The sequence below is a fragment of the Pinus tabuliformis genome, chromosome 1_1 (genome assembly GCF_031772625.1).
Source record: "Pinus tabuliformis cultivar Carrire ecotype Pingquan chromosome 1_1, CPIR1, whole genome shotgun sequence".
Classification (NCBI taxonomy): domain Eukaryota; kingdom Viridiplantae; phylum Streptophyta; class Pinopsida; order Pinales; family Pinaceae; genus Pinus; species Pinus tabuliformis.
In genome coordinates, this window is record NC_142297.1 from 810,745,497 (window position 1) to 810,773,029 (window position 27,533).

General features: G+C 36.9%; 1 protein-coding gene across 1 annotated transcript; it reads right to left on the bottom strand.

Moving 5' to 3' along the window:
• Positions 1-6,144: 6,144 nt before the first annotated feature.
• Positions 6,145-6,999, bottom strand: LOC149216514 (uncharacterized). The gene has a single exon (XM_089391219.1). The coding sequence runs from the start codon at positions 6,939-6,941 to the stop codon at positions 6,261-6,263; it is 681 nt and encodes a 226-aa protein (XP_089247345.1). The 5' UTR covers positions 6,942-6,999; the 3' UTR covers positions 6,145-6,260.
• Positions 7,000-27,533: the final 20,534 nt, after the last annotated feature.

Below are 27,533 nucleotides of genomic sequence, written 5' to 3' on the forward strand. Positions count from 1 at the left end.
GACACAGGGTGCCAACAAAATAGTCCGTCGTAGTCTAGCAATCCGCTGACATTTTCACCTCTCTTAGTAAAAAAGAGAGGTGTCTCACCCGAAGCGTGAAAAGACTTAATAAGATAAAGGATCACAGTGTGGCATCGATTAATAGTGCAACAAATCACCCATTATGTACGATCATCTCATAAGTTTCGCACTTGTAGACATAACATACTTAAAGAATAAGTTCGCAACATAATAGAAATCACAAAGAACATTCTAAGTTAAGATTCAAAATTTTTAAAGGGGCTGCAAAATCCAACGTAATTCAAATGCACAGATAATTCCTGCAATTCCTTTTCATTATCAATCTAATCATTACATCATAAAAGGTACTTCATTATGAGTGACGGTGTGGATCACTACTGGATTAGAATACAATACATATTAAATAGAAAGATCAGATATAGCAAGAGTTCCTTCAATCATCACAACAACAACATTTTGACATATCTCCTTGAATCTCTCTCTTTCCATCTTTCCTTCAACTTTTATATATTTTCTTCACTTGATCCTATTCGCTTGATCTGGTCCACTTTAATAAAATCTGGGGTTTTGATCCTTATCGCCTTTGATTCTTTCAAGATCCAGCATTCCTATCCTTCTTTTGCAGCCTTTGCAAATTCCAATGTAACTGTCTGTTATTTCTTCTTGCCACTTATTTCCAATAGTTCTCAGCATCTAGTTATTTTGGCCATTCCTTTTCCTCTTTCTAGCGATCTCTTGCACAACCATTTTCTGACCAAAACAGGGGGTTTTTTGCCTTTGGGTTTCCACCTAACATCTCGTGTCACCTTTTTTGATGATTTGTTGATGATGTTTATTGTGTTAATCATTAATCTTCTCATGGTTTACTTATGCTTATGCATGTTTCTCATGGTTATACATTTTCTGTTGCTTGTAAACTAATGCATGATTTCATAATTTTTTAAAAAGGGAAAAATTGGTATAATGACACAATACTAATTCAACCCTCTCCCCCTCCCTCCTCTCAGTATTGTTCATTGCTTCCTTCAAGTAGTATTAGAGGCTCAACTTTCCAACGAAATATAATGAAAATATGCATGTAATATTCATAAATGCAAGCAAGCAGAGCAAGTAGTATAGGCAAGTAGGTGGAGTCGATAGTAAATATAAACAAGTATTGTAGGATGTACAAAGATCTATAGTTGGAGTCATATGATATTTGTAGGTACCATATGTAAAAGAGAATGGTGAGCTACTTCAAATTGGAATTCTTTCTCGTCTCTAAGTAGCAAAAGAATTCACCACAACCAAAGCTTTATATTTTGAATGCCCACTACTAAGATGTAAGTTTAATAAATAGGCTATACATGAATGCATGAGGTCCATAGCAATAGAATCCTATTGTACAAAAATGATAACATTTATTTTATTGAATTATGATGATATCGGGAAAATTGTTAACATTCTTTCTTTTGTTAATTGCCATGGTGTATATAAAAATTATTAATAAAAAAAATTCCTATAAAAATAATGACAAGTAGAACATGTTATGAAAAATCTCCTTACCCTTCAATTGAAGAAACTCAAAAAAATCTTCCTTTCAAATTTGAAAAGTAATGTTTTGTTTTAATTTTTATTTGCATGGGAAATAATTTTATGTCCTTCTATGATAGGCTAGATAGTTGTCGAAGGGTAATGACAACTTCAATTTTGAACCCTGGTTGAGAGGATATATTAAATATGTCTAAGAGCTATGAGAAATCCATTGGTTTGAATGGCTCTACATGGGAATAAATGGATGATAAGACACTCTACCGCCCTCACATATGGGCTCCCATTTTTATGACCTTTGTTTTTATGAATATCGAAAGTTGGAAGATTGAATATTGAGAGATACTCCAACATCGATGGAATGCTCTCAGAATGTAGGTTCAAGATGTTTCTAGCTCTCCCCTAGTTTCTAGCATGGTTCTTCATCAGGATCACAAAAGCTTGGCCTCCCTTGTTTTTAATGGTCCCACACTTAAGTTTTAGAATTCTATAATTAAGAATGGATAACTTGGCTACACAAATACTGACAACAATGGAGTTAAATTAATAAATTAATATCATAATTTAAATATTTTTTTCAAAAACTAGCCGTTTAATATAGTCGTTACTTAATAATATTTGTTTTTAATATATTAATAAATTAATATCATAATTTAAATATTATTGTTCCAATATAATCGTTACTTGAAATTATGGTCTCTACATTGCTCTCTATTTAAGCCTGTGCCATAGTCCGCCTCTTCAGTTGGTTCTGATGATGAACCACACTTGTTGGTTCCAAACATGTCAGCCAAAAATTTCTCTTGTGTGATTTCTACTGAAAGACTTTTCTTAACATTGGAGTTATTAATTGAACACTGACACATGAATTAGAGAGAAAATGATGAAATTGATAGTGTGAGAAATCAATAGGAGGTGTTACAACAAGAAGAAGCTCACCCTGCGCCATCCATAGTCTCATTAGTGAACTCAATCCACTCTCCCCCTGCCACCCTGCCATATCTAAATTTCTGCAACCAATCTAAACAAAAAATATACTCTAGCTATTTTCCATGATTTCCATATAATATAAAGTTTGCCATACAATCAAAATTTTATATGTTTTTGGGTGTTTTTTTTTCATGGATTATATTTTCAAAACTCTTTACTATTTTGTAATCTAATTTTGAGTTAGAAAAATAGTTATTTTTTTTTGTCAAGTTGTTTGTGTCCTGTAGAAATAATTACACGCTTAACCTTTGGCTTAAGAAACCACGACCCAAGATCATCTAAGCTGTTGTTTGTGTCATCTAGAGACGACTACATGCTTAACCTTTGGCTTGAGAAAGCACGACCCAAAGGCATCTAAGCCGTCAAAATCACTTTGGGATCACACCCAGCTTAGGTCACACCAGCTTTTAAGATGACTAGATTTTTTCCTACAAAGTTTCAAACTGATTATCTTCACATCATGGAATGACTTAATAGTACACCCATCATCATCTATTCTACTCCGAATAGACAAATTAAAAAAACAATTAAATTCAATATTTACAAAATTTTATATATTTTGTTAATCCATTATACTTTAATAACTCATACTGAGCTAGAAAAATAGTAAACTGCGGCTGCTATCTTGAAATAAATAAATAAATATATATATATATATATATATATATATATATATATAAAAGCAGTGATATGTAATTTTGGTATATTTTATGGACAAATTTTGCTAATTACTTTATTAGTCATTGATATGTAATTTTGGTATGTTTTATGGACAAATTTTGCTAATTACTTTATTAGTCATTGTTAAAAAAATAAAATTAAATAAATATCCCTACGGGACCATTTAAATTCTACCGTGATGTGAGTACAACCACCAAATTCTTTGTTTTTGTCCTTTTAATTATAATGTAAATGACGCATTTCATGGTTAAATAAAGTTCAAGTCGCGTGAAAAGGGATATTGTTTTAATCTAATAACTACTTGCAGCTGTGATTTGCATGACTTAACACAACTTTCCCTGAGGTGTCTTTGCTCGAAAGTCTATGTATAGGCAAAGCTTAAGGTTATCATATTATTTGCCTATGTTCCATTTTAATAATAAATCCCTTTAGGGTGTCTCAACGGTTGAACAGCCTGAAAATGTTCGAGAGTCAATAAAAGGTTTTGGTTCTCTTTCCAATTTTAAATTGGAATTTTTTATAATGATTTTGGAATTTTTTATTAAATAAGTGTTTTTTTAAATAAATTGAAATTTATTGGTAGTCATGCAAGAATTTAAAATAAAAGTTTATTTTTCATTATTTTGATGATAAATTTTAATGCTTTTCAAAACTTTCATGGAGAGGAGGGAAGTTAATTGTTTAACTTCATTATATTCGTCAATTTTTTGAAATATTCCAAATTTATAGTTGAGTTATTCTTTTTATTGTGATGTGAAATTGTGTATTGTTTGTTTTCTAAAATTTATATTCACAACATAAAAAGTGTATTATATGTTTTCATAAATTTATATTCATATATAAGAATTTTGTGCCAACCTCATATTAGGGAAACTAGACCAAACAAAGAACTTCAAATGTTTCAAAATGACAAATGAAAAGATGATTTATTTGACTCCTAGATGCAAGACATCGAAGATATATATATTTGGACGCAAAGGTCCTTTTTCAGGGATCTAAGACAAGAAAACTAAAAGTAAAGAGGTAGATAAGCATGCATGCTTATTTTCTTGAATCAATTGCTTCGACAAGGATGGGCTCCTTATTGTTCTCACAAAGCACGCAGGATCAGAAGGAGGTTCCATTTTGCATTCAGTTCTCCCAAGCCAACAGTCCATAACTATAAGAGGTCATTGAATTTGATTTAGAGGCAAGATGATGTCTTCTTTAATCTCATTTTGATCTATTAGCACTCTCCCCCAGACAACATTGAGGTTCCGATAGATGTCAATTGTGTACATGTATTAATTATATCTGCCCCTTTCTTGGCCAGCACTAGGAACCTAATTTTCCTCCTTAGCAAACACCTCGATGTTTGTATTATTGTGTTATTCATTGAAGAGTTTACTTTCCACCTAAGTAATCCTAGTAGCAAGTTGTTGAGCTCTTAGCTTAGGTTTGAGCTATGGAGTTGCCTCTCTCTTGGTAGCAGGTTGCTCCTTGCCTACTCTAGCTCTTTTTCCTCGCATGGCAATAAACCTGAAAGATAAGAGGCATGTGACAAGTTTGAATGGTCCAGCAAGAATGCGGGATCCTTGATGCAATCTCTTATCCTTACCAAGACTTGCTAGTGGTGGAGCCATCCCAAGGCATGAGACATCTATAAGAGAAAAATGTGGATTAGACTAAGGGCTAGGAATAAAAACATATAGCGAGAGAGACTCAACATTCCTAGGCTCAAAAGGTCCTCCTAGTTCGGGAGGGGGAAGTGGGGGAGGAAGGGGTGAGACAACATTGTCTTGCTAGTTTGCAAGGGGGTGGGGGAGGAAGGGGTGAGACAACACTGTCTTGCTAGTTTGCACTAGCGAGAAGTATGAAGTGCCTCATGCTTGGAGAGAAAATTAAACATCCAGAGGACCAAAGCGCTAAGAGGGATGATGCCAACAACATGGCTAGCCCAACTTTTCCCTCCTGATTGTGGAGTTGGCAGTCCAACTTACCTAACTAAAAGGCCTTGGAACTAAGCAAGGGAATAGGCACTTGTTACGAATTACAAAAAACCAAAAAAAATAAAAACCCCGATAAATGAGAATTAAAATCGTATTGTAAAACAAACCTAATATTGTTACAATCTATACCAATATTTTCTAAGAATATTTTTAGATCTCATACTAAATCTTAATTCTCAATTGAGTAACCATTAATCACTGATCATTAAATATGGGATGATTGATAAAATTGTCCTTGCCATCTAAAACTATGAAAAATGTATAGTTAGTGATATGAAACCACTGCAAATCCCTTGAAATTCCCCTTGGTGCAAATAACCATGTTAAATCATGAATGTGGTGCATGGCTCACAATTGCGTAACTTGTGCAAAACTTAAATGTTAAATCATGAATGTGGTGCATGGCTCACAATTGCGTAACTTGTGCAAAACTTAAATGAACTCCTAAGGAAGCGTGCCATGGGCTCGTGGGCCAGTGAAACTGGCTCAACCCTTTTTCTAGCTTAATGAGAGGAAAATTTATAATCAAGTTATACCCACCAAAAATAGAGAATAGAAAAGACAAGAGCCTAACCCTTCGCACACAATTCTAAAAGTGGGAGATCCATCACCATATATTTATTTTTAATAATGGTTAAAAGAACATACTTTATCATGTTGATCTATGCAAGGTCAGTATTATTTAATATGAAGGTCAGTATTATTTAATATGAGAGAAGGGACTACCTTGTCCACATGAAAGGACAAGATAGGAGTCATTGCAAAGGTTGAGGAGAATTATTAAGATATGAATGAGCATATTTTATCATTCATTTCTCCTTAAAATAATTCCAAAAATTTTAACTGCACTTAAATAGCATAGTACGTTGAAAAATATGGACGGCAATGCTCAGTAGTCTGTCATCACGAGCAAACGTGGACTTTCAAAGTCATATAGAGCTCCACAAAATACGATTTATACGTTTTTATTTAATATTAATTCAAAAGTACCACATATTCATTATTGAACAACAGATGGGATACAGTTTGTTAATCTGTCTACCATTTTTTTCATGGGGAGTTTGCATACTTGGCCTTGTAATCATTCCAAAGCTCATCAACAGATTTACCAGTCAGATCGTTGAAGAATACCAGGTCCCATCCATCCCGCAGTTTCGAATTCATCTTGGCAACGAAAGCAGAGGCAACGGTGTCGCAATACTGGAGAAAGTAGGCAGTCACATCGTAGCCATGGTCCCACTTATCACCGCTTCCAGGCTTAACCCAGTGCGATGGGGCGAAGCCCGCAGTGAGGCGAACATAATCCGCGATGCCTTCGATCAGCCCTGACGGCGCACCGCCTTTGCCGTCCCACTGCCAGACGTGGGTCATCTCGTGGTACAGAACGCCCGTGATCTCGTTCTTTACGTCGCCCTGGTAATTGGCAACGTACTCGGCGCTCAAGTGGATTTGGTCGTTGCTCGTGTAGGCGACTCCGCTCATGCTTTCTACAAACAGAGTTACCGTCTGCACGTTCTTCCTGTCGGCGGACGATTGCTGGGCGAAGGTCTGCCAGATGAATTGGGTGGCGGCGTCCATTATCTTGGCGGCGTTGGCCCTTCCTATCTCGCTGTCAAATCTCGTCCCGCCATCGCTGCCCTCGGCCGAGTTGTTGACCACAAAGTCCAAGGCGTGGATGCCCTGTGCGGCCATTGCCAGAACAAGTAGCGCAGCACAGATCGCTACTGTCATATTCAAGAAGCAGCAAAAATCAAAGTCTGAATGAATCAAGATAAGCTCAGGGCTTAGGTAGTGTAGTGCTAGTTTGGGAGCGACGGCTTATATAGAACGACAAAAGCAGAAGCCGCGTTGCTGGCGTGTTGGACTAAGTAATGGAGTCAACAGAGGCGGGCGGACATTTGGAGGACAAAGGATTCAACGACGCAAAGTGGTTAAACGTCTTTGCTTTGCTTTGAAGTGTTGACCAATGGGGCGTGGATAATATATTAAATGTACTCTCTTTTCTCCGCTAATAGAACCTATTCTATTTTTAATATTTAATTATTTTGTACAAATTTATGTATCCATGTCTTAAATATTAATTTTAAAATATTTATCTATATTTAAATTTATTTTAATTAATAATTTTTTAATCAACACATTATAAAACCCCTAATAATTGTAAAAGTAAACAATTGTTCTTGATTAGGGGTTTCTTGTAGGTTTTGGGGAAATTTTTAACCGTTCGCAATGTATCCAAATTCCAGAAACTCAAGCAACATAACAAATATTTGGAAAATATAAAAATACTTAAGAAATCTTGGATTTAATCTTAATGACGAATCACAATGACTCCAGCAAACAATACTATAAAAAAATGTAGATAACAAAAACCTCAAATCAATAATAGAAGAGTACTTAAAAATATTAAGAAAAAAAATAAACAAACAAACATTTTGAAGTGGGTGAAATTTACGAGGCACCCATATTCAGTTTCATTGTGGTTTTATTACGGACAACGATTTATTTTCTCGACTTTTTTGGAACTTTGAACCTTTGTAAATAAATAAATTCAAATGTGAAAACAAATGCGAAAGCGCGGGGTATTGCTAATATTCGCACTCAGATTGTGAGCTAATCTCCACACATCGACATCCAGAAGTAAATATAATATATTGTCGAAATCCAAAAGTAAATAATATATAAACAAATGCGGAAGTGCAGACTACGGAGATATTTCTAATTTCTGCACTTTGACTGCGGGCCCTTTCATCCTTTATTTTCAATGCAAATTGACTAAACAAATTTGGGAAATGTGTACAGTATTTAACATTTTAGGATTATTTTTCCTTTCCCATTGTTGGGTATTTTTGATGGAGAAAATACCAAAACCAAAATAAAAATTCACCACAGAGACAATGCTCTGTTTACTCTGTCCAAAATCTTTTGAAGAGAACCTCTTTTAAAAAAAATTAACTCCGAACACAGTCCATTACACAGTCACAACACATTTCTATTAATTTAAAAATGAAAGACTGATACAAATTCCATCCTCTGTGCAAAGAGGGATTCACAAAATAAAACTCTGCTTCTCTCACAGATTTTCCACTGCTGTGGATATCACATAAACAGCTTCAAAAACATTCCTGTGTTTTTCATTGCCGGACAAAACACTACAACACTGCTGTGCATATACAAAAATATGATTACATTCTCGTGCGTAGCCACCACTTAAAAAAAAACTACACTACTACAGTACGTAGACCTTTTTTTTAATATATGACAACGTGTATTAAAAAAAACATATATAAAAATAAAGCGTATGTCATATGGGACATATGCCCATAACCAAAAACATAAAAACATTATATGTGCCTTAAGGAAATTAAGACAACTACCTACTTTCTACGAGCAACAATGAATACATTAAATTTCCCTTCTCGGCGGTCAACTGATAAACTAGCACTCCACGTAAAAATTGATTTGACGCGGGCTGTATGCATCTTCGGGAAGTCAACGGCTGAGATCACGCGATCAAATCGTTGAGCCGATCCTACGTGGTTCGCACGCCAACCTCCAGCAAATCAAACGACCTTTACCGTCCGGGGAAAGCAGTTTTGGTGTTTGTACAAGGGACGCGTGGCGGAGAGTGAATGTGTTCGGAGCCTCAGCTACGGATACCGCCTTTGGTGAATGGCGGTGCGGGGAGACCAGGCTATTTTCCTGAAAACCACCGTGCTGTTCAAAATTAGAATTTAACACTCCCCTTTAATTTTAACAGCCGCGCGTTCAGTCATTCCCAAACACTTTCTCAAAAATTCGAAACTCTTCTGAACCAGTGGCTTTGTCAAGATGTCTGCAACCTGTTCTTGAGTCCTGCAATGTTCTAGGACAATTTCTCCATTGTTCACCAATTCTCTGATGTAGTGAAATCTTGTATCGATGTGTTTCGTTCTCTTATGAAACACTGAATTCTTTGACAAAGCAATAGCAGAGCTATTGTCACAAAAGACCACTGTTGCTTTTGCCTGCTCTTGGCCTAAGCTTCTCAACATCCTCCTCATCCATACTGCTTGACATGCTGCTGCTGTCGCTGCCACATATTCAACCTCTGCTGTAGATAATGCTACAATGGACTGCTTCTTAGAAGCCCATGAAATGGCTCCTGAACCCATGTTAAAAACATAACCGGAAGTGCTCTTCCGATCATCTACACTTACAGCCCAATCGCTATCTGTGTACCCAATCAAATCTGAATGTTCTGAGGCATGATATAAAATTCCAAACGTTTTAGTGCTTTTCACATACCTCAAAATTCTCTTTGCTGCCTGCCAATGTGCCTCCTTTGGCCTCTCCATAAATCTGGAAATTAAACTAACAACATACATTAAATCAGGCCTAGTTGCTGTTAAATACATAAGGCTGCCCATAATGTTTTTATACAAGCTAGGATCAAAATCCTTGCTGCTGTCCTCTCTACTGAGCTTTAATCCCATCACTGTGGGAGTGATTGCTGCCTTGCATTCTTCCATCTTAAATCTGCCCAAAACTTGATTTACATATCTTGCTTGAGATATAAAAATTCCTTTTTCATTTTGATCTACTTCTATGCCTAAGAAGTATCTCAACAAACCCATGTCAGTCATTTCAAATTCATCCTTCATGACTGATTTAAAATTCTCAATAAGATAAATATCATTTCCAGTGAAAATAATATCATCTACATACAAGACAACAATTAAAATTTTACCATCCTTTTCCTTGATCTAGACTGTGGGTTCTCCTTCACATTTGTCAAATTCATTCTCCAATAGATATGAATCTATCCTGCTGTACCATGCTCTTGGCGCTTGCTTCGGCCCATAAAGAGCTTTCTTCAATTTGCACACTTTGTGCTCTTCACCTTTCTTCTCATATCCGAGAGGCTGTTCCACATAGACCTCTTCCATTAACACTCCATTTAGGAATGCTGATTTCACATCCATTTGGTAGACTTTCTATTTGTTTTGAGCTGCTATGGACAACACTGCTCTCACTGTTTCCATTCTTGCAACCGGGGCGAACGTCTCCTCATAATCTCTTCCATACTGCTGCTTGTAGCCTTTGACAACCAGCCTTGCTTTATGCCTTTCAATCTTGCCTTTAGCATTGCTCTTGGTCTTGTAGACCCATTTCACACCAATGACTTCTTTGCCTTTTGGTAGCTCAACCAAATCCCATGTTTTGTTTCTCTCTATGGCATTCATCTCTTCATCCATAGCTTCTATCCATTTCCTATCTTTAATTGCATCCTCGAAATGAATAGGATCATCAACATGACAATACAAGGCAAATAAGGAATTCATTCCTTCTTCATAAATTTCACTTAGATTTCTAAACTTCTTATCTCGTTCACTTGGTGTGCAAGTGCTTGAAGATGCACTTGAATTCCCTCCTTGTGGTGTGCTTGGAGAAGCACTCTCATTGATCCTCAATGGTGTACCTTGTTGTTCTTGTGTTGGTGCTGCTGTTTGGGGATTCATTTCAGCCACCTCCTCTTCATCCTCATCATGAGACAAATAGTTTTTAATGTTCACTGTTTTCTCTATGCTTCCATCCCAAGATTCTTCCTCAATGAATTGAACATCCCTTCTGACAAAGAACTTCTTGGTAGATGGAATGTAAAGCCTGTAGGCTTTGGATTCCTCACTGTATCCAATGAAGATGCATTTCTCCCCTTTGCTGTCCAACTTCCTCCTTAGCTGATCCGGAATGTGTGCATAGGCCACACACCCAAAAACTCTCATGTGGGTGACTATTTGCTTTCTCCCACTCCATGCCTCTTCTGGCACTTTGTTCATGACCGCCTTTGTAGGACACCTGTTCAAAATATAAACTGCACAATGTACAGCTTCAGCCCAATACTCATTTGGCAAATGCTTTGCCTTCAACATGCTCCTTGCCATCTCCATGATAGTTCTGTTCTTCCTTTCAGCAACTCCATTTTGCTGTGGGGTGTACCGAGTTGTAAATTGCTTATGAATCCCATTTTCTCTACAAAACTTTAGGAATTCATTGGAGATATACTCACCTCCTCTATCAGTTCTCAATACTTTTATGTGCAGCCCGCTTTGGTTCTCCACAAGTGCTTTGAAATTTTGGAATTTCTCAAAGACTTCACTTTTGTTCTTGAGGAAATATATCCAAGTCTTTCTTGTAAAATCATCAATGAATGTCAAGAAATATAGGCTGCCAGCTAATGATGGAGCTTGCATTGGTCCACACAAATCTGAGTGGATAATCTCTAAGGGTGCCTTTGCCCTTATACTTTTCCCTGATGGAAAACTCTCTCTATGTTGTTTGCCCAATATACAACCTTCACAAAGGCTGTCCGGCTTCTCTATCAATGGTAATCCCTTTACCATTCCTTTTCTGTTCAATAAGTTTAGACCTCCAAAATTTAGATGCCCGAATCTCAAGTGCCACAACCAATTTTCATCCTTTGGCACGCTTTGGAAGGCCTCTTGGGTAACTGCTGCCATTTCCTTCTTGTTCTTCAAGTCTGCCCTGATCCAAAGAGGGAACATCTTGTTCCTTGTCATCTTCACTTCAGCAATGCATCTTTTGTTGGGTGGTATATCCATGATGGTGCACACATCATTTACAAAGTAAACATTGTAACCCTTTTGGATAAGCTGTCCAACACTCAATAGGTTACATCTCATTCCGGGGACATAGTAGACATCTGCTATGGTTTTCCTTTCTCCTTGCTTTGTAAATATTTTTACCTCCCCTTTTCCCATAACAGACACTTTACTATCAGTTCTTAGTGTGACCTCTGATTTCAAATTCTGATTTAAGGCTGAAAAGAGGGCTATATTCCCTGTCATTTGGTTGCTGCAACCTGAGTCTAAAAACCATATGTCCTCACTATGTGTTTCAGCCATGTTACAAGCTAACATGACATTTTCTTGACTGTTGTTTTCTCTTGTAACATTTGCATTTTGTCTGCTGTTCATATCATGCTGTTTCTTTCTACAATCATTAGCATAATGTCCATACTTTTTGCAATAATAGCATTGAACATTAGATTTATCATACCTTTGTCCTTGAGCCTGTTACTAATCTCTTTGTTGGCTGCTGCCTTGACCTTGGTTCTGATTTGGATTGCTGCATCTTCCTTGTGCATTTGCTGGGCTGTTCCTTCCTCCTCTGTTCTGGCTTCTGCCTCTTCCTCTTTTGCTTCCTCTGCCTTGACCTCTTCCTCTTCCAAAGAACATCTGGGTCTTGAAGGCTTGCTCAAGGGATGAGTTTTCATTCCTACTCAACCTCTGCTCATGAGTTATCAGTGATGCATGTAGCTCATCAACTGAATAGTTTGAGAGATCCTTTGTCTCTTCAATGGTGCAGACTATGGCATCGAACCTTGGGGGTAAGACTCTCAATATTTTCTCCACTATTCTTCTATCTTCAATTGTTTCTCCATGAGTTCTCATTTGTGTGATTACACCAATCACATGAGTGAAGAATGATTCAATGTTGTCTGACTCCTTCATGTTCAAGTTTTCAAAATCCTTTCTCAGCATTTGCAACTTTGTTGTCTTCACTCTCTCCATGCCTTGATAGGCTGTCTTGAGAGTTTGCCATGCTTCATGTGATGTTGTAGCTGATGCTATCATTGGGAATATACTCTGGTCCACTGCTTGATACAACAAGACAATGGCCTTTGCATCCTTCTTCCTATTGAGCTTCAGCTGATCTTTCTCTCCCTGAGTTAATGCATTGAACTCAGTTTCATCTGCTGGTTCCTCAAACCCATATTCTACTAGTTCTCATATATCTTGAGAGATGAACAAAGCTCTCATGGTTATAGACCAGTAGTCATAGTTCTTCCCATTAAAGTGTGGGAGCTGGGTGTTGAACATACCCATGCTTGTGCTTGCCATTCCTTGCATCTTGAACTATGGTTTTAAATCCTTGACTGTGATTTTTTAAAAAAAACTGACTGTCTTCAGCAATAACAAGAGAAATGCTTTTGGGGAATACCTGAATCCTTCGCTGTCTGAGTCTTCTGTCTGCCTGAGAAGTTTTGCTGCAGCAACAACCTTCTCCCTTCAGCTTCTTTAACTTCTTTAAAGAGCCTGAGCCTGCTCTGATACCACTGTTGGGTATTTTTGATGGAGAAAATACCAAAACCAAAATAAAAATTCACCACAGAGACAATGCTCTGTTTACTCTGTCCAAGATCTTTTGCAGAGAACCTCTTTTAAAAAAATTAACTCAGAACACAGTCACAACACATTTCTATTAATTTAAAACTGAAAGACTGATACAAATTCCATCCTCTGTGCAAAGAGGGATTCACAAAATAAAACTCTGCTTCTCTCACAGATTTTCCACTGCTGTGGATATCACATAAACAACTTCAAAAACATTCCTGTGTTTTTCATTGCCGGACAAAACACTACAACACTGCTGTGCATATACAAAAATATGATTACATTCTCGTGCGTAGCCACCACTTAAAAAAAAACTACACTACTACAGTACGTAGACCTTTTTTTTAATATATGACAACGTGTATTAAAAAAAACATATATAAAAATAAAGCGTATGTCATATGGGACATATGCCCATAACCAAAAACATAAAAACATTATATGTGCCGTAAGGAAATTAAGACAACTACCTACTTTCTACGAACAACAATGAATACATTAAATTTCCCTTCTCGACGGTCAACTGATAAACTAGCACTCCACGTAAAAATTGATTTGACGCGGGCTGTATGCATCTTCAGGAAGTCAACGGCTGAGATCACGCGATCAAATCGCTGAGCCGATCCTACGTGGTTCGCACGCCAACCTCCAGCAAACCAAACGACCTTTACCGTCCGGGGAAAACAGTTTTGGTGTTTGTACAAGGGACGCGTGGCGGAGAGTGAATGTGTTCGGAGCCTCAGCTACGGATACCGCCTTTGGTGAATGGCGGTGCGGGGAGACCGGGTTGTTTTCCTGAAAACCACCGCGCTGTTCAAAATTAGAATTTAACACCCATTTGGTTAACTGGTTTTTTTAAATAGTCAAAACTCTCATTATATGTGGCAGCTCGCTGAGAACTAGATAGCTTATGCACTAGTTTTTTCTGAATATGCATGTTTTGAGAATGTCACACATTATGTTCATCATAAACAATTACCTTAAGTTTCTTTAAAATACCTGCAAAATGCCAACGTTCACAAAATCGACTTCATTGAATATTGTTAGGAGTTTAATACTAAGCTTCAATTTAGTATTATTCAAATCCTAGTTTAACGAAACTAGACAGCTGCTAGACGGCCTCTCATTTAAGGTATGTTTTTGTTATTTGTTCAAGTTGTTTTTTGAGTTTTTTTGGAAATTTTTTTTGGGTTTAATTTTTCTAAAATACCACATAAATTTATTGAAATCACAAATTTGATGGGTAGTCCTTAGACAATCTAAATGTTTTAGGGGTTTCTAAGGGTGCTAATATCATATATATAGTCAAAAAAACAGTTTAAATAAAGTAAATCAAAATTTCACCTCAAAATTTTCCAGGTTTTTCAGAGCGCTAGTTTCATATATAAAATCAAAAAATCAATTTAAATAACACAAATCAAGATTTTAACTCAAAATTTTCAACCACATTCTAGCACCAAAAAATCTAAAATATCACACTAAAAACAACTCCCTATTTATTCATCTAAAACTTTAGATTATGTGAATAGTCCACTCTCCTTTCACAACGAATGTAACATTATAGCGCCGTATTTTATCTTAATTGGGCAATAGGAAAAGTGTTGCAGCTTTAATTGCACGACTTTCCAACCGCACACTAAAACTCATATAATTTATCAAATTCCTGAAATATTAAAACACATATAATGTATGACTATAAATGCATATATACATATTGGTGAGTGCAGGAGCGCCTTCAGATATAATCCTAGCATTTTTAAGTTGTATTTTTATTATTGATAAATTTTCAGAATACATGTATTATTAGGATGTTTTGCCAATCAGGGTTTAAGCCTCAGTAAAATAAAGTTTCAAATCAAAATAAACGTCCCACTTCATATACCAATATGCGCGGAGTGCGGAGGAAACTCTAAACCTTATTTTCTGCCTCACACCTCCGCATCTCCTCACATGGGCTTCTCTGCACTTCACACCTCTGCACATGTGGTCCTCCACTCTCTGGTTCTCATCTGTCGTTTCTGCCTCCACATCTCTGCACATGGGCTTTTCCATACACTCAAATATTACTAGGTCACGTTTAGTCAAGTACATCATGCTACCATGTTGCAATTCCTCCAGCAGACAATAAATATGGGAGCTTGTAGAATGGAGAGACCACTGTAAGCTTCCCTTCCAGAGAGATATCTTTATACTGCCACACCAAAATATTGGACAGTAGTATCTCAAGGCACCAACTCCATACGTAAGCAACATAAAGACTAGCTACATTATGAGATCCCAAGATAACAAATGATTTCCTCGAGTTTGATCCTCTAGAAGGCAACCTGGAGGCTCAACACATCCAATCAACCAATTAGAAGTTTTCATGTCACTTGCCACCACCCCAGAGGCATTACAAAAAGTATGCGAACATTCCCCCAATAATTTGGGGAAGCTTGATTCAGACGCACCGAAAGCAAAAAGTCAAAAAACAAGTGATTGTTTCATCTCCAACCCATCAAGATAGAGATGCCATGAATCCTCCCTTTACTCCTTGCCTCCAAAAGAGACCCCACGACATCAACGGTAATAACATATAGGTAAGGAGCAAGGGGCATCCCTGCCTTATCACGATTCCGGGGAATGTGATCCCTCAGAGTGCTATTAACTGAAACAAAATTAGAAGCATGAGAGAAAATGGACAAAAGCCAAGGCATTGAAGCATAACTGTGATAGAATGCCAATAAACCAACCCTATTATAAGCATTGTCAAAGTCAATCTTGAGTTTCTCAAGGCCCCCTGTCGAGTCTCCTGAGCCCAATCCATATCCTCGCATGCGGAACGAACTACGTAAAGAAGAAATCTTCACTGCACAAAACCAGTCTGTCTGCTCTGCCCGAACAATGCTGGATGCCACAGTACGCAGTCAAAGAGCCAAAGCCTTGGCCAAAATATGACCGCTTAACAACCTATCTTAATCCATGGGAGGTTCCAAACTTTTTCCCTATTTGGACCAATCTCAGGGTACAATTGCGGATAATTACTTTCCAATTCTATTAACCTTCAACTATTCTGATTATCCATTTAATACACATGGTATGGACCTGCTACAATGACCAGATCATCCCCAAGCAACGCCATTCTTTTATAATCTGATTTCAGATTATGTTGTAGTTGTTATTGCTCTATAATTACTCTATCTCTCTTTTTTCTCCACGATGTCCAATAGGTCATTTTCAGGTTGTTCATGCCAATTTTGGAGGGTTTCATATAATAATTAGTTCATTCCAATACAAACTTGTGGGGATTTCCTAGTAGATATAAAATCCATGGGTCACCAGTTGGATCTTCCATCAGATTTACAATTTCTAGATCTAAAAATAATTCTTCAATTGATTTCAAGCTTGATAAGAAGCTAGTGGGTGATCTACAATGCAAATTTCAAATGGATTTTCAACCATAGGCACGAATTTCCCAGTGAATCACTACACATAATAATTCAAACCACCTCTTTAAAAACATTAACAAACACCATGTTTGCCCAGTCAACCACTTCAAGGTTGGTATTTTGTTTGTAGACAAAAGGACTGAAGTCAGAGCAAAAGTACAACCCTGACCATTCCGCAACACAGCAAAGGAGTTCAAGCATTTAATAAATTTTGGTAAATAGATATGGACAAACATTTACTATGTAAAATCATTCATGTTGGGTATTAAATATTTTCTTTGTCATGTAATTAATGTCAACTTTGTATGTTAAGATAAATATGGATGTAAAAGTCATTTGTAATGTTGGGCAAGTTAGAGAGCAAAACTCTATGAGGTAGTGAGGAGAAAATCGAAGTAAGTTTGTTGTGTTTATCATGCCAATATAATTTATTTGCGTTTTGACATATAATATAAAGTGTGGCTAGTTGCGTTAAATCTATGTTTTAATTAAGTCCCCCAACCTATTTCTGTGCCAGTTCACTGGCAACCTATATCTCTGAGCTAGTTGACTTGAGCTAGTTGACTTTGGCACTTAAAATTTGTTTTGAGGGCAAATTTTTTGAGCCAGTTGACTTGTAACCTATCTCTTAGCTAGTTGACTTTTCCGTGAGGCGAGTTAAATATTGTTAATGTAAAAACAAGTTTTTTTACTAGCAATTAAAATTCGTTTTGAAGGCAAAATTTTTGAAGTATAGTTACTAGCAAGTAGAAAGTTTTTTTTCTTTCACTGAGAAAACGGGTTAAATATTGTTAGTGTAAAAACAAGTGTTTTTACTAGCAATTAACATTTGTTTTGAGAGTAGAATTTTTTAAGTATATTTACAAGCAGGTAAATATTGTTAGTGTAAAAACAAGTGTTTTTACTAGCAATTAAAATTTGCTTTGAGGTAAGAATTTTTGAAATATATTTACGAGCACGTAGGAAGTTTTTTTTTATTTCACTCAGAAAACGGGTTAAATATTGTTAGTGTAAAAACAAGTGTTTTTACTAGAAATTAAAATTTGTTTTGAGGGCAGAATTTTTAAAGTATATTTACAACCAGGTAGAAAGTTTTTTTTCTTTCACTTAGAAATGGCAACATCAAGCACAAGCTTGACTAATCCTCAGATACCTTAGTTTAATGGAAAAAATTATGATTATTGGGATATTACAATGAAGGCCCTATTTTCTTCTCAAGACATTTGGAATTTGGTGGAGAATGGATTTCCACAACTAGAAGATGCAACAACATACAATGTCTTGTCTCAAGAATAAATGGATTTGTTAAGGGACAACACGAAGAAGGATTCAAAAGCCCAGTTCTATATTTTCCAAGCAGTTCATAAAAGTATTTTCCCAAGGGTTGCAGCAGCAATGAAGTCCAAGTAAGCATGAACACCCTCCATACAACCTACCAAGGCATGGCAAAAATAAAAAAAACAAAGCTACAAATGCTAAGGAGAGATTTTGAAACGCTTTGTATGAAAGAGTCTGAGAATGTAGACCCGTTTTTTACACATGTAATTGGGTTCGTTACAGAAATCAGGTCTCATGGTGAGACACTTGAAGAAAGGAGAATAGTTGAGAAAGTTTTGAGAAGTTGGCCAGCAAGGTTTGATGTCATTGTTGTGGCCATATAAGAGACAAAGGATCTCTCACAGTTCTCAGTGGATGAGCTTCATGCATCAATGATTTCTCATGAACATACACTGAATAGAGCAACAAGCTTCTCATTGGAGCATGCCTTCAAGACACAAGTTTCATTTGGTCAAGGTCGAGGCAGAGGAAGATCATATGCTAGAGGAAGAGGAAGAAGCCCACACAGAGGTGGAAGAAGAAACCCTTCAAGCTCAAGTGGAAGGGGAAACAATCAAAATCCAAGTCAAGGCCCAAGCCAAAATCAAGCACAAGGTTAAAGGTATGATAAATATCAAGTCCAATGTCATTACTGTAAGAAGTATGGTCATTATAAAAATGAATGTAGAAAGAAGCAATATGACATTAGTAACAAGGCAAGTGTAAATTTCACAAAAGAAAATCAGAACCATGATAGCATGTTTTTATCTTGTAAGATAGCACAAGAAAAACAAAGTGATATATGGTGGTGTAACAATCACATGCCAGTAAACATAGAAATGTTTTCCAATCTAGATGAAGGTGTGAAATCTGAAGTGATGTTAGGGACTAATAGCACGGTCTTTGTCATGGGAAAAGGAAGAGTTAATACCTTAACAAAGAAGGGAGAGAAGAAGTACATCTCAGATGTTTACTTTGTCCACGGTCTAAAGCATAACCTCATAAGCATTGGATAAATCATGCAAAAGGGCTACAATGTCTTTTTCAAAAATGATGTGTGCACAATTTTGGATAGGCCTCCAAGCAAACAACTGATTGCAAAAGTGCAGATGATAAACAATAGAATGTTTCCCCTAAAGATAAGATCAAATTTGAAAGAAGAAGGTGCACAAGCACAACTATCAATGAACTCACAAGAGGATGGAAGAAAAGAGGCAGCTATCACACAAGTGAACTATCAAGCAGAGGTCAAAGATGAAAACTGGTTATGCCATTTGATATTTGGACATCTCAACTTTGGAGGTTTGAATTCGCTGCATAAGAAAGGCATGGTGAAGGGATTACCACTCATAGAAAAACTGAACAACCTATGTGAAGGATGTATTTTGGGCAAGCAACATAGAGAGACATTTCCAGTAGGAAAGTCAGTAAGGGCAAAGGCACCTTTGGAGATTGTCCACTCAGATTTATGTGGACCGATGTCTACACCATCAATTGGTGGAAGCCACTATCTATTGACCTTCATAGATGACTACACAAGGAAGACATGGGTATATCTCCTAAAGCAGAAAAGTGAAGTGTTTGAGTGCTTTCGCCAATACAAAGCTCTTGTTGAGAAGCAAAGTAGACACTACATCAAAGTCCTCAGACTGACAGAGGTGGAGAATACATCTCAAATGATTTCCTTCGTTTTTGTGGGGAGAATGGAATTCACAAGCAATTTACAGCAAGATATACACCTCAACAAAATGGTGTGTCGGAAAGGAAGAATAGAACCATTATGGAAATGGCCAAGAGTATGTTGAAGGAAAAGAATTTGAAAAATGATTATTGGGCTGAAGTTGTCGCTTATGCAGCATATATCTTGAATAGGTGTCCAACCAAAAGCATCCAGAACGTGGTTTCTGAAGAGGCATGGAGTGAAAGAAATCATACCATCACGCATATGGGAGTTTCTAGATGTGTGGCTTATGCACATATCCATGATGAGTTGAGGAAGAAGTTGGATAGCAAGGGGGAGAAATGTATATTTGTTGGATACTGAGATGAATCCAAGGCATACAAACTATACAATCCATTAACCAAGAAGGTCATAACCAACAGAGATGTGCAATTTATAGAAGATGAAGCATGGGATGGAAGTTTAGAGAAGACAATCAATGTCCAAGCATGTATACCACATGAAGCCAAAGAGGAATTGACAGCGACAAGCAATTCCTCAATAGTGACTCCCTCTACTCCTATTCAAGCGCAACAAAGTAGGCAACAAGGAACACCATCAACAAATAATAGGACAACGTCACATAGTCAAGCAACTGCTTCTCCAAGCACGCCACAAAGCACAAAACCAAGTAACATGTCAAGCCCATCTTCAGCAAGCACAAGAAGACCAAAATTCAGAAATCTAAATGAAATTTATGAGCAAGATGAGGTTGATAGCAGTGCTAGTTTGAATTCATTATTTTCTTTGTTTTGTCATCTAGATGACCCAATCCACTTTTAAGATGTAGTTAAAGAAGAAAAATGGGTTGCGGAAATGGAGGAAGAAATAAAACCAATAGAAAAGAATGACACATGGGAGTTAGTGAACCTTCCGAAAGGAAAACAAGTCATTGGAGTGAAGTGGGTCTATAAGACCAAGAGCAATGTGATGGTAAGATTGAAGGGCATATAGCGAGGCTAGTTGTCAAAGGATACAAGCAGCAACATGGAAGAGATTATGCAGAGACATTTGAGCCAGTCGCAATGATGGAGATGCTACGTACATTTGTGGCGATTACCGCGCAACATAAATGGAAAGTGTATCAAATGGACGTAAAGTTAGCGTTCTTGAATGGAGTGCTGAAAGAGGAAGTGTATGTTGCGCAACTGCCTGGTTATGAGGTAAAAGGCAAAGAAGACAAAGTTTATCGGTTGAGGAAAGCTCTTTATGGGCTGAAGCAAGCACCACGTGCATGGTATAGCAGGATAGATGCCTACTTGTTGGACAATGGGTTCGACAAATGTGATGGTGAGCCTACTCTATACATCAAAGAGGACGATGGTAAGATTCTTATTGTCATCTTATATGTAGATGATTTGATTTTTACAGGCAGTGATGATTTCCTCATCGCTGATTTCAAACAAGTCATGAAGAATGAATTTGAAATGACTGACTTGGGCTTGTTAAGATATTTTTTGGGCATAGAAGTGAAGTAAACAAAAAAAGACATTTTTATCTCTCAAGCAAAGTATGTGGCAGACATTTTAGAGAGGTTCAAAATGCAGAACAGCTAGCCCGCACCAACTCCAACTGTCATGGGGTTGAAGTTGAGCAAAGAAGATTGTAGCAACAATGTCAATCCGACATTATACAAAAGTATGATAGACAGCTTGATGTATTTGACCGTGACTAGGACGATATAATGTATGCAGTGAATTTGGTGTCGGGGTTCATGGAGACACCCAAGGAGACACATTGGCAAGCAACAAAAACAATTCTAAGGTATGTCAATGGGACAAAAAAAATATGGCGTTTTGTACACCACAACAAATGATTTCAGGATGGTTGGTTACACAAATAGTATTGGGTAGGAAGTGTCGATGACATAAATAGCACGTGAGGATATTTTTTTCATTTGGGTTCTGGATCCGTTTCATGGGTGTCTAAGAAGCAGACGATAGTTTCATTGTCAATAGTAGAAGCTAAATATGTCGCCGAAACAACAGTGGCGTGTCAGGCAGTGTGGATGAGAAGGATGTTGAGGGATCTTCGCCATGACCAAAGGGGAACGACAACTATTTTTTGTGACAACACCTCAACAATTGCATTGTCAAAGAATTATGTTTTTCAGAAGAGGACCAAGCATATTTATGTTAAATATCATTTTATCAGAGATTTGATTAACAATGATGAAATTGTGTTCCAGCACTGGAGGTCACAAGAATAGTTTGTTGATATTTTCACAAAGCCATTGACACGTGAAAAATTTGTTTATCTCAAAGATTGTTTGGGAATTTTCAATGGTGGCAGTTGTGATTAAGGGGGAGTGTTGGAAATAATAATCCCAACCACCGCCTCAAACATGCTGACAAACAACATGCTTGCCCATTCAACCACTGCACAATTGCGATTTTGTTTGTAGGTGAAAGGACTGAAGTCAGAGGAGAAGTACAACCTTGACCATTCCATAACACAACAGAGGAACTCAAGAATTTAATAAATTTTGGTAAATAGATATGGGTAAACATTTATTCCGCGAGTGTTGCCCACACTCCACAACCCCTCCAAGTTTAGAAAATCATTTACTATGTAAAATCACCCATGTTGCCTATTAAATATTTTCTCTGTCATGTAATTAATGTTAAATTTGTATGTTAAGATAAATATGGATGTAAATGTCATTTGTAATGCTGGGCAATTTAGAGAGCGAGAGTCTGTGAGGTAGTGAGGAGAAAATCGTGGAGGAAATATTGGTGGGCGTGTGGTGATGCGTAAATCACTGTAAGTTTGTTGCATTTTTCACTTGGAGCTGCATCATCCATTTATCATGCGAATGTAATTTCTTTATGTTTTGACATATAGTATAAAGTGTGGCTAGTTGTCTTATGGCATTAATCCTTCACAATTAGATTTAGGGCAACCTCCTTTGTTTTACTCTATTTTGTTGTGCGTAAAATTTATGTTTTAATTAAGTTCATGTGTGGTTGTGATATCCCGCCGCAACATATTTCTGAGTGAGTTTACTTTTCCGCAACCGATTTCTGAGCTCCTTTGCCCTTGTAAATTTTTTCTAACACGTGCTAGGATAGACGTGCAATGTAGCCTTGTGGTTTCCGGTTGACTCTGTTGAAGTCCTTTTTTTCCTACAGCATAGGAGTTTCTCCAACCATCAATAGGCTGCAGGGGATGAAATCTAACAAGACGAGTAATAACATGGGTGGAAGCAAGAATATGGAATTTATTTATTGTTTTAAAATAAAATGCTAAATGAGCTTGGCTTGAGGATGATGTTGAATTTGGACTTTTACGCCTGTAGTAGCTCGGTTACAAGCAAGAGCTTAAGCATAATATATCGTAGCATTATTACTGTTAGCTATCCCTGTCAAGCAAGAGCTTAAGCATCATATATCGTAGCATTATTGCTACTAGCTATCCCTTTCATCTGTTGCATACATATAATTTCAAATAACTAACTCAACTATTAATAATCTTCCTTACTTGATTATATACCACCCAATTGACTTACAACTAGATATAGCTCCATTATAGTTATCGACTATCATCATTAACCAAATAAATTGTTGCTATGCTACCATTATTCAAGATATATTCCTTATTCTAGTGGGTAGAATCAACTACCAACAACCAGTTGACTCTTCACTTGCAGGGTGAATCCTAAGATCGATACAAGTGTAGTGTGGCATTAATGTTAGTGAAAATAGGTCCTAATCTCAACAATTTAATGGCTCAATAGACCGTGATGCTCAAATTGTCAATAGGACAAAGAAAAATCCCTTGGGTGGCCATATTGTTATTCGTTAGTGAACATAGGTCCTAATCTCAACAATTTAATGGCTCAATAGACCGTGATGCTCGAATTGTCAATAGGACAAAGAAAAATCCCTCGGGTGGCCATACTGTTATTCGTTTCCTTCATAAGGTAATGTGTCATGTGATCCTTTAATGCATTTAACACATACATTTGTTTACTTTACCAATCATAACTATAAGAATTTATGGCCAATATCACTCTGCCGATTTGGTTAAGAGCAGAGATTCACTTGAAATATTTGTAAGTTTTTAATTTATTACTGAGCTTGAAATTTATTATGAATACTCATGCCTAGTGGTTTGTTGGGCTTACAATGTGCTTACTACTGCCAACTATTCACACTGGCCATGGTGCGAATATAAAATTTTTGGATGAATTTCCGCTTAGAGTGTCCAAGCACCAAGGTCACATCTCTCTTGCGGAAGTGCTTCTGGTGAAGACCTCTTGGAAAATCTCTTGCGGAAGTGCTTCTGGCGAAGACCTCTTGGAAACTAAGTGTGGACGCTGATTTCTTGCACTCTCCACAATCAACTTCTTAATCAACTATTTCAGCATAAATTGAATGTGCGAGAGTGTGGATAAAACACATTTCTCCGCACTAGTACACAATTTCTATGGACACGGTTTAACTTCAGATGGAGGGAATCTATTATATTATATACAATTAACTTTTAAGTGCACACAATATCATATTTTTTTATAATGCAAAATATATATTTAATAAAAACTTAAACATAAATTAACTCCAAAATACTATTAACTTTAAGATAGCCTGGAATCCCTTGCCAACATCATCTCAGGCTCTTACACTCTTCCTCCTCTGCATTGCAATTCCTCAACTGCTTCCGTGTGCCGTTGGTAATGGAAGCTCTTTGTTTGTAGGGGAAAAAACCACAAAATTTTCATTTCAAAGTTCGAAACTCATCGTGCCTCTGCATTATGCAATCTCAATAAGATTAACACAACATTCATAAGAATACATTTAAATAATCTGAACAAGATCATCAAGAATCTCCAAAGGTTAGGGTGCACTGAATCGGCAGGGAGAGGCACACTAATGGATCGAGTATGGAACCTACAATCAATAGCGAGGAAGATAGCTCCGAGACTCACCTGGAACTTACATTGCCAGATTAAATAGACGTGATTGTGCTAAATTAGAATCCCTTCATATGATAGAAAGCCCCTAGATGCAACACAATATAAGAGTTATGCTTGTTTTCTTTCACGAATAAACCTTTTTTTATTTCCTAAGATTGTAAGTTCTTGCTAACTCTAATGCATATGAAAATATAAGTATACATTTTTTTGTTCCACTCTCTTCCAACTTAATAGTCCCTCCCTTCAGCAGGACTATAGCGATCGGTAGATTGTTGAAATCCTATTAAATTTCCCGTTGACCAATTTTTCCCTTGTTTATTTATGGTTTAACCAAAGTTTTATAGCGATTATATTTATCAATTGATTTTTTGGCAAAGGTTTTGATTGTAAAAAAATGGATCTTTTATTGTATGATTATTATTATTATTATTTTTGAAGAATTCTTCAGCGAAAATCACATGGAGAAATTTTCGCCGAAGAATTCTTCAAAAATTTGATATGGATCACAGAAGTCTCAATTCAATTATTATTATATATATATATATATATATATATATATATATATATATATATATATATATATATATATATATATATATTTTCAGATGCAATAAAATGCACAGAACAATATAATTTTATACAAAGTTCATTTTAAAATTGTTGTGGCCATTCATTTTAACCGAAGTTCATTTGGCTCATTTTATATTTTATAGAACTAGTTTTAGGAAAATGCAAATTTAGGCTTAGGCTAAGATCAAATGCATCGGCGGTGAGCCAAGTGTCAAGGAAGTCTAATGCAAAGCAGAGAGTTGAGAGTTTCAGTTTCAGGTGTGATGCAAAGCAGAGAGTTTCGGGAGAGTTTTAGTTTCAGGTGTCAAGGAAGAGAGTTTCAGTTTCAGTTGTCAAGGAGGAGAGGAGGAGTTTCAGTCAGGGAAGAGTTTGCGAGTGAAGGTGGAGGAATTTCAGTTTCAAGGTTTACGAAGGAAAGTGGACTATTTGCTAGTGGGGATATCATGGTTAAGGTTTCAGATGGAGATCAAATTCCGGAAAACTAACCAAAAGACTGGAGATCAAATTCCACGTAAGGTCTAGCATGTAGAATGGAAGGGGTTTGTAGAGGGTATCTCTGTTCTAGTAATTTCTGCTCACTTACCTCTTGTTTTCTGCACGACTTTACCATTTTTTCTGGCTTTCCCTCTTATTTTCTGCATAACTTTACCCTCTTTCTTTCTTCATAACATTAGTAGAGGCGTATAGAGAATTACATTCTGCACCTATATACCCACTTTGGCCTCGAAGCTGGATCTCCGCATGCATGTTCTGCATGAATCATAGCATTTAGGGGGGAAAGCAATGAAGCCTAAATTGCTTGTTTTGTATATGGCATGGTTCTACTACTTGAGGACAACCTGAAAGTCCTGCCGTACTAATAGAGCTATGAATCAAAAGTACTTTCAGGTGATTTAGGAAGGCCAAGTATTACTTGAAGCAAAACTCTGAGCTCTACGAAGGCAATTCTGGACCTGAAAGGAAGCCAAGCCTGGGCTTGAAACCTAGTCCCTCTAGTTTGTTCCTGATCTTCCAAGAAAAGCAGGTTCTAGAAAGGCAGGGTCTTATCTAGATACTTTTTGTTTCCTATCTATTTCCTAGCCAGTTTCCTGGGTCATGAAAAGTTGTAGATTAAGAGCCATTTTTGGCTACTCGGCCCCTAGGATGGCACACACATCCACAACAAGGGATATTTTTTCCTGTCTTTCCTTGCTAAATCAAGGGCCTTTCGAATCTAAGATACTTCTCCACTAAATCAAGGGCCTTTCGAATCTAAGATACTTCTACGGGGTTAGCTGCATTTGAGGTTTTGCTTAATGAGTTGGTTAGCTTCTAACTTCATGCTTGCTATATGAAGATGGGGTCTTGCTGTGAACTTATTTATTTTTCAGGCTGAGCAATCCATTCCACCTAGCTAGGAAGTAGACACGTTGAGCATGCAAGAGAGACGGAAGTAGACACCTTGGATATGCAAGAAAGCAAGTGGTAAAATTTTGGGCCCACAGGTTTTTACGTGTTGAAATATATTTTTGTATTATACTTTTTTTTTTGCATGTGTTACAGGTATCTTCCAGTTTCTGTCTTTTTTTGCGGGTCTTAGAGGTCTTTTTTTTAAAAGCTCTGTCTTTAGCTTGATACATTACAGTTTTTCTTTACCTCTATACATTACATTATAGTTTGAGAGGAGTGAACTGCTACATATTTTGAAATCCAGCTTAATTTGACAGCCTTTGAGGTCCGTCTTTACTTGACAGGTATGGTCGTGACATTTTTTGGGCTCAAAGAATTTCTTCGCCTTAGACAATCTTGCGGTTTAACATTGTTTAGGGCTTCTCTGCACCATTTTTTTCGTTGTTTTTGCAGTAATCCTTCAAATTTATATGCATTTCACTTCTGTTAACTATTGATTTCATTAGTGATGCAATGTTTTGCATATATAGGCTGCTTGGTATCTGCTAAAAAATGTAAATGGCATATTTTGATTTTTTAGCTTGAATTGTCCAACTATTTGTCATTGAGGTGTTAGCTATGCGTTAATAAATGGCGTATGATGTTGGTCATTCAGATCTATTGGAAGGCCACGTATGTATTCTTGGCTCAGTGAATCACAATTGATTCGGGACCCCCTGTTCATCGTCGGATTCAAGAGTGATGAAAAATAGTCTGGATAATCCATGACAGAGTCTTCACCTCCAAAGGGTTCCCCTTCAAGTTACT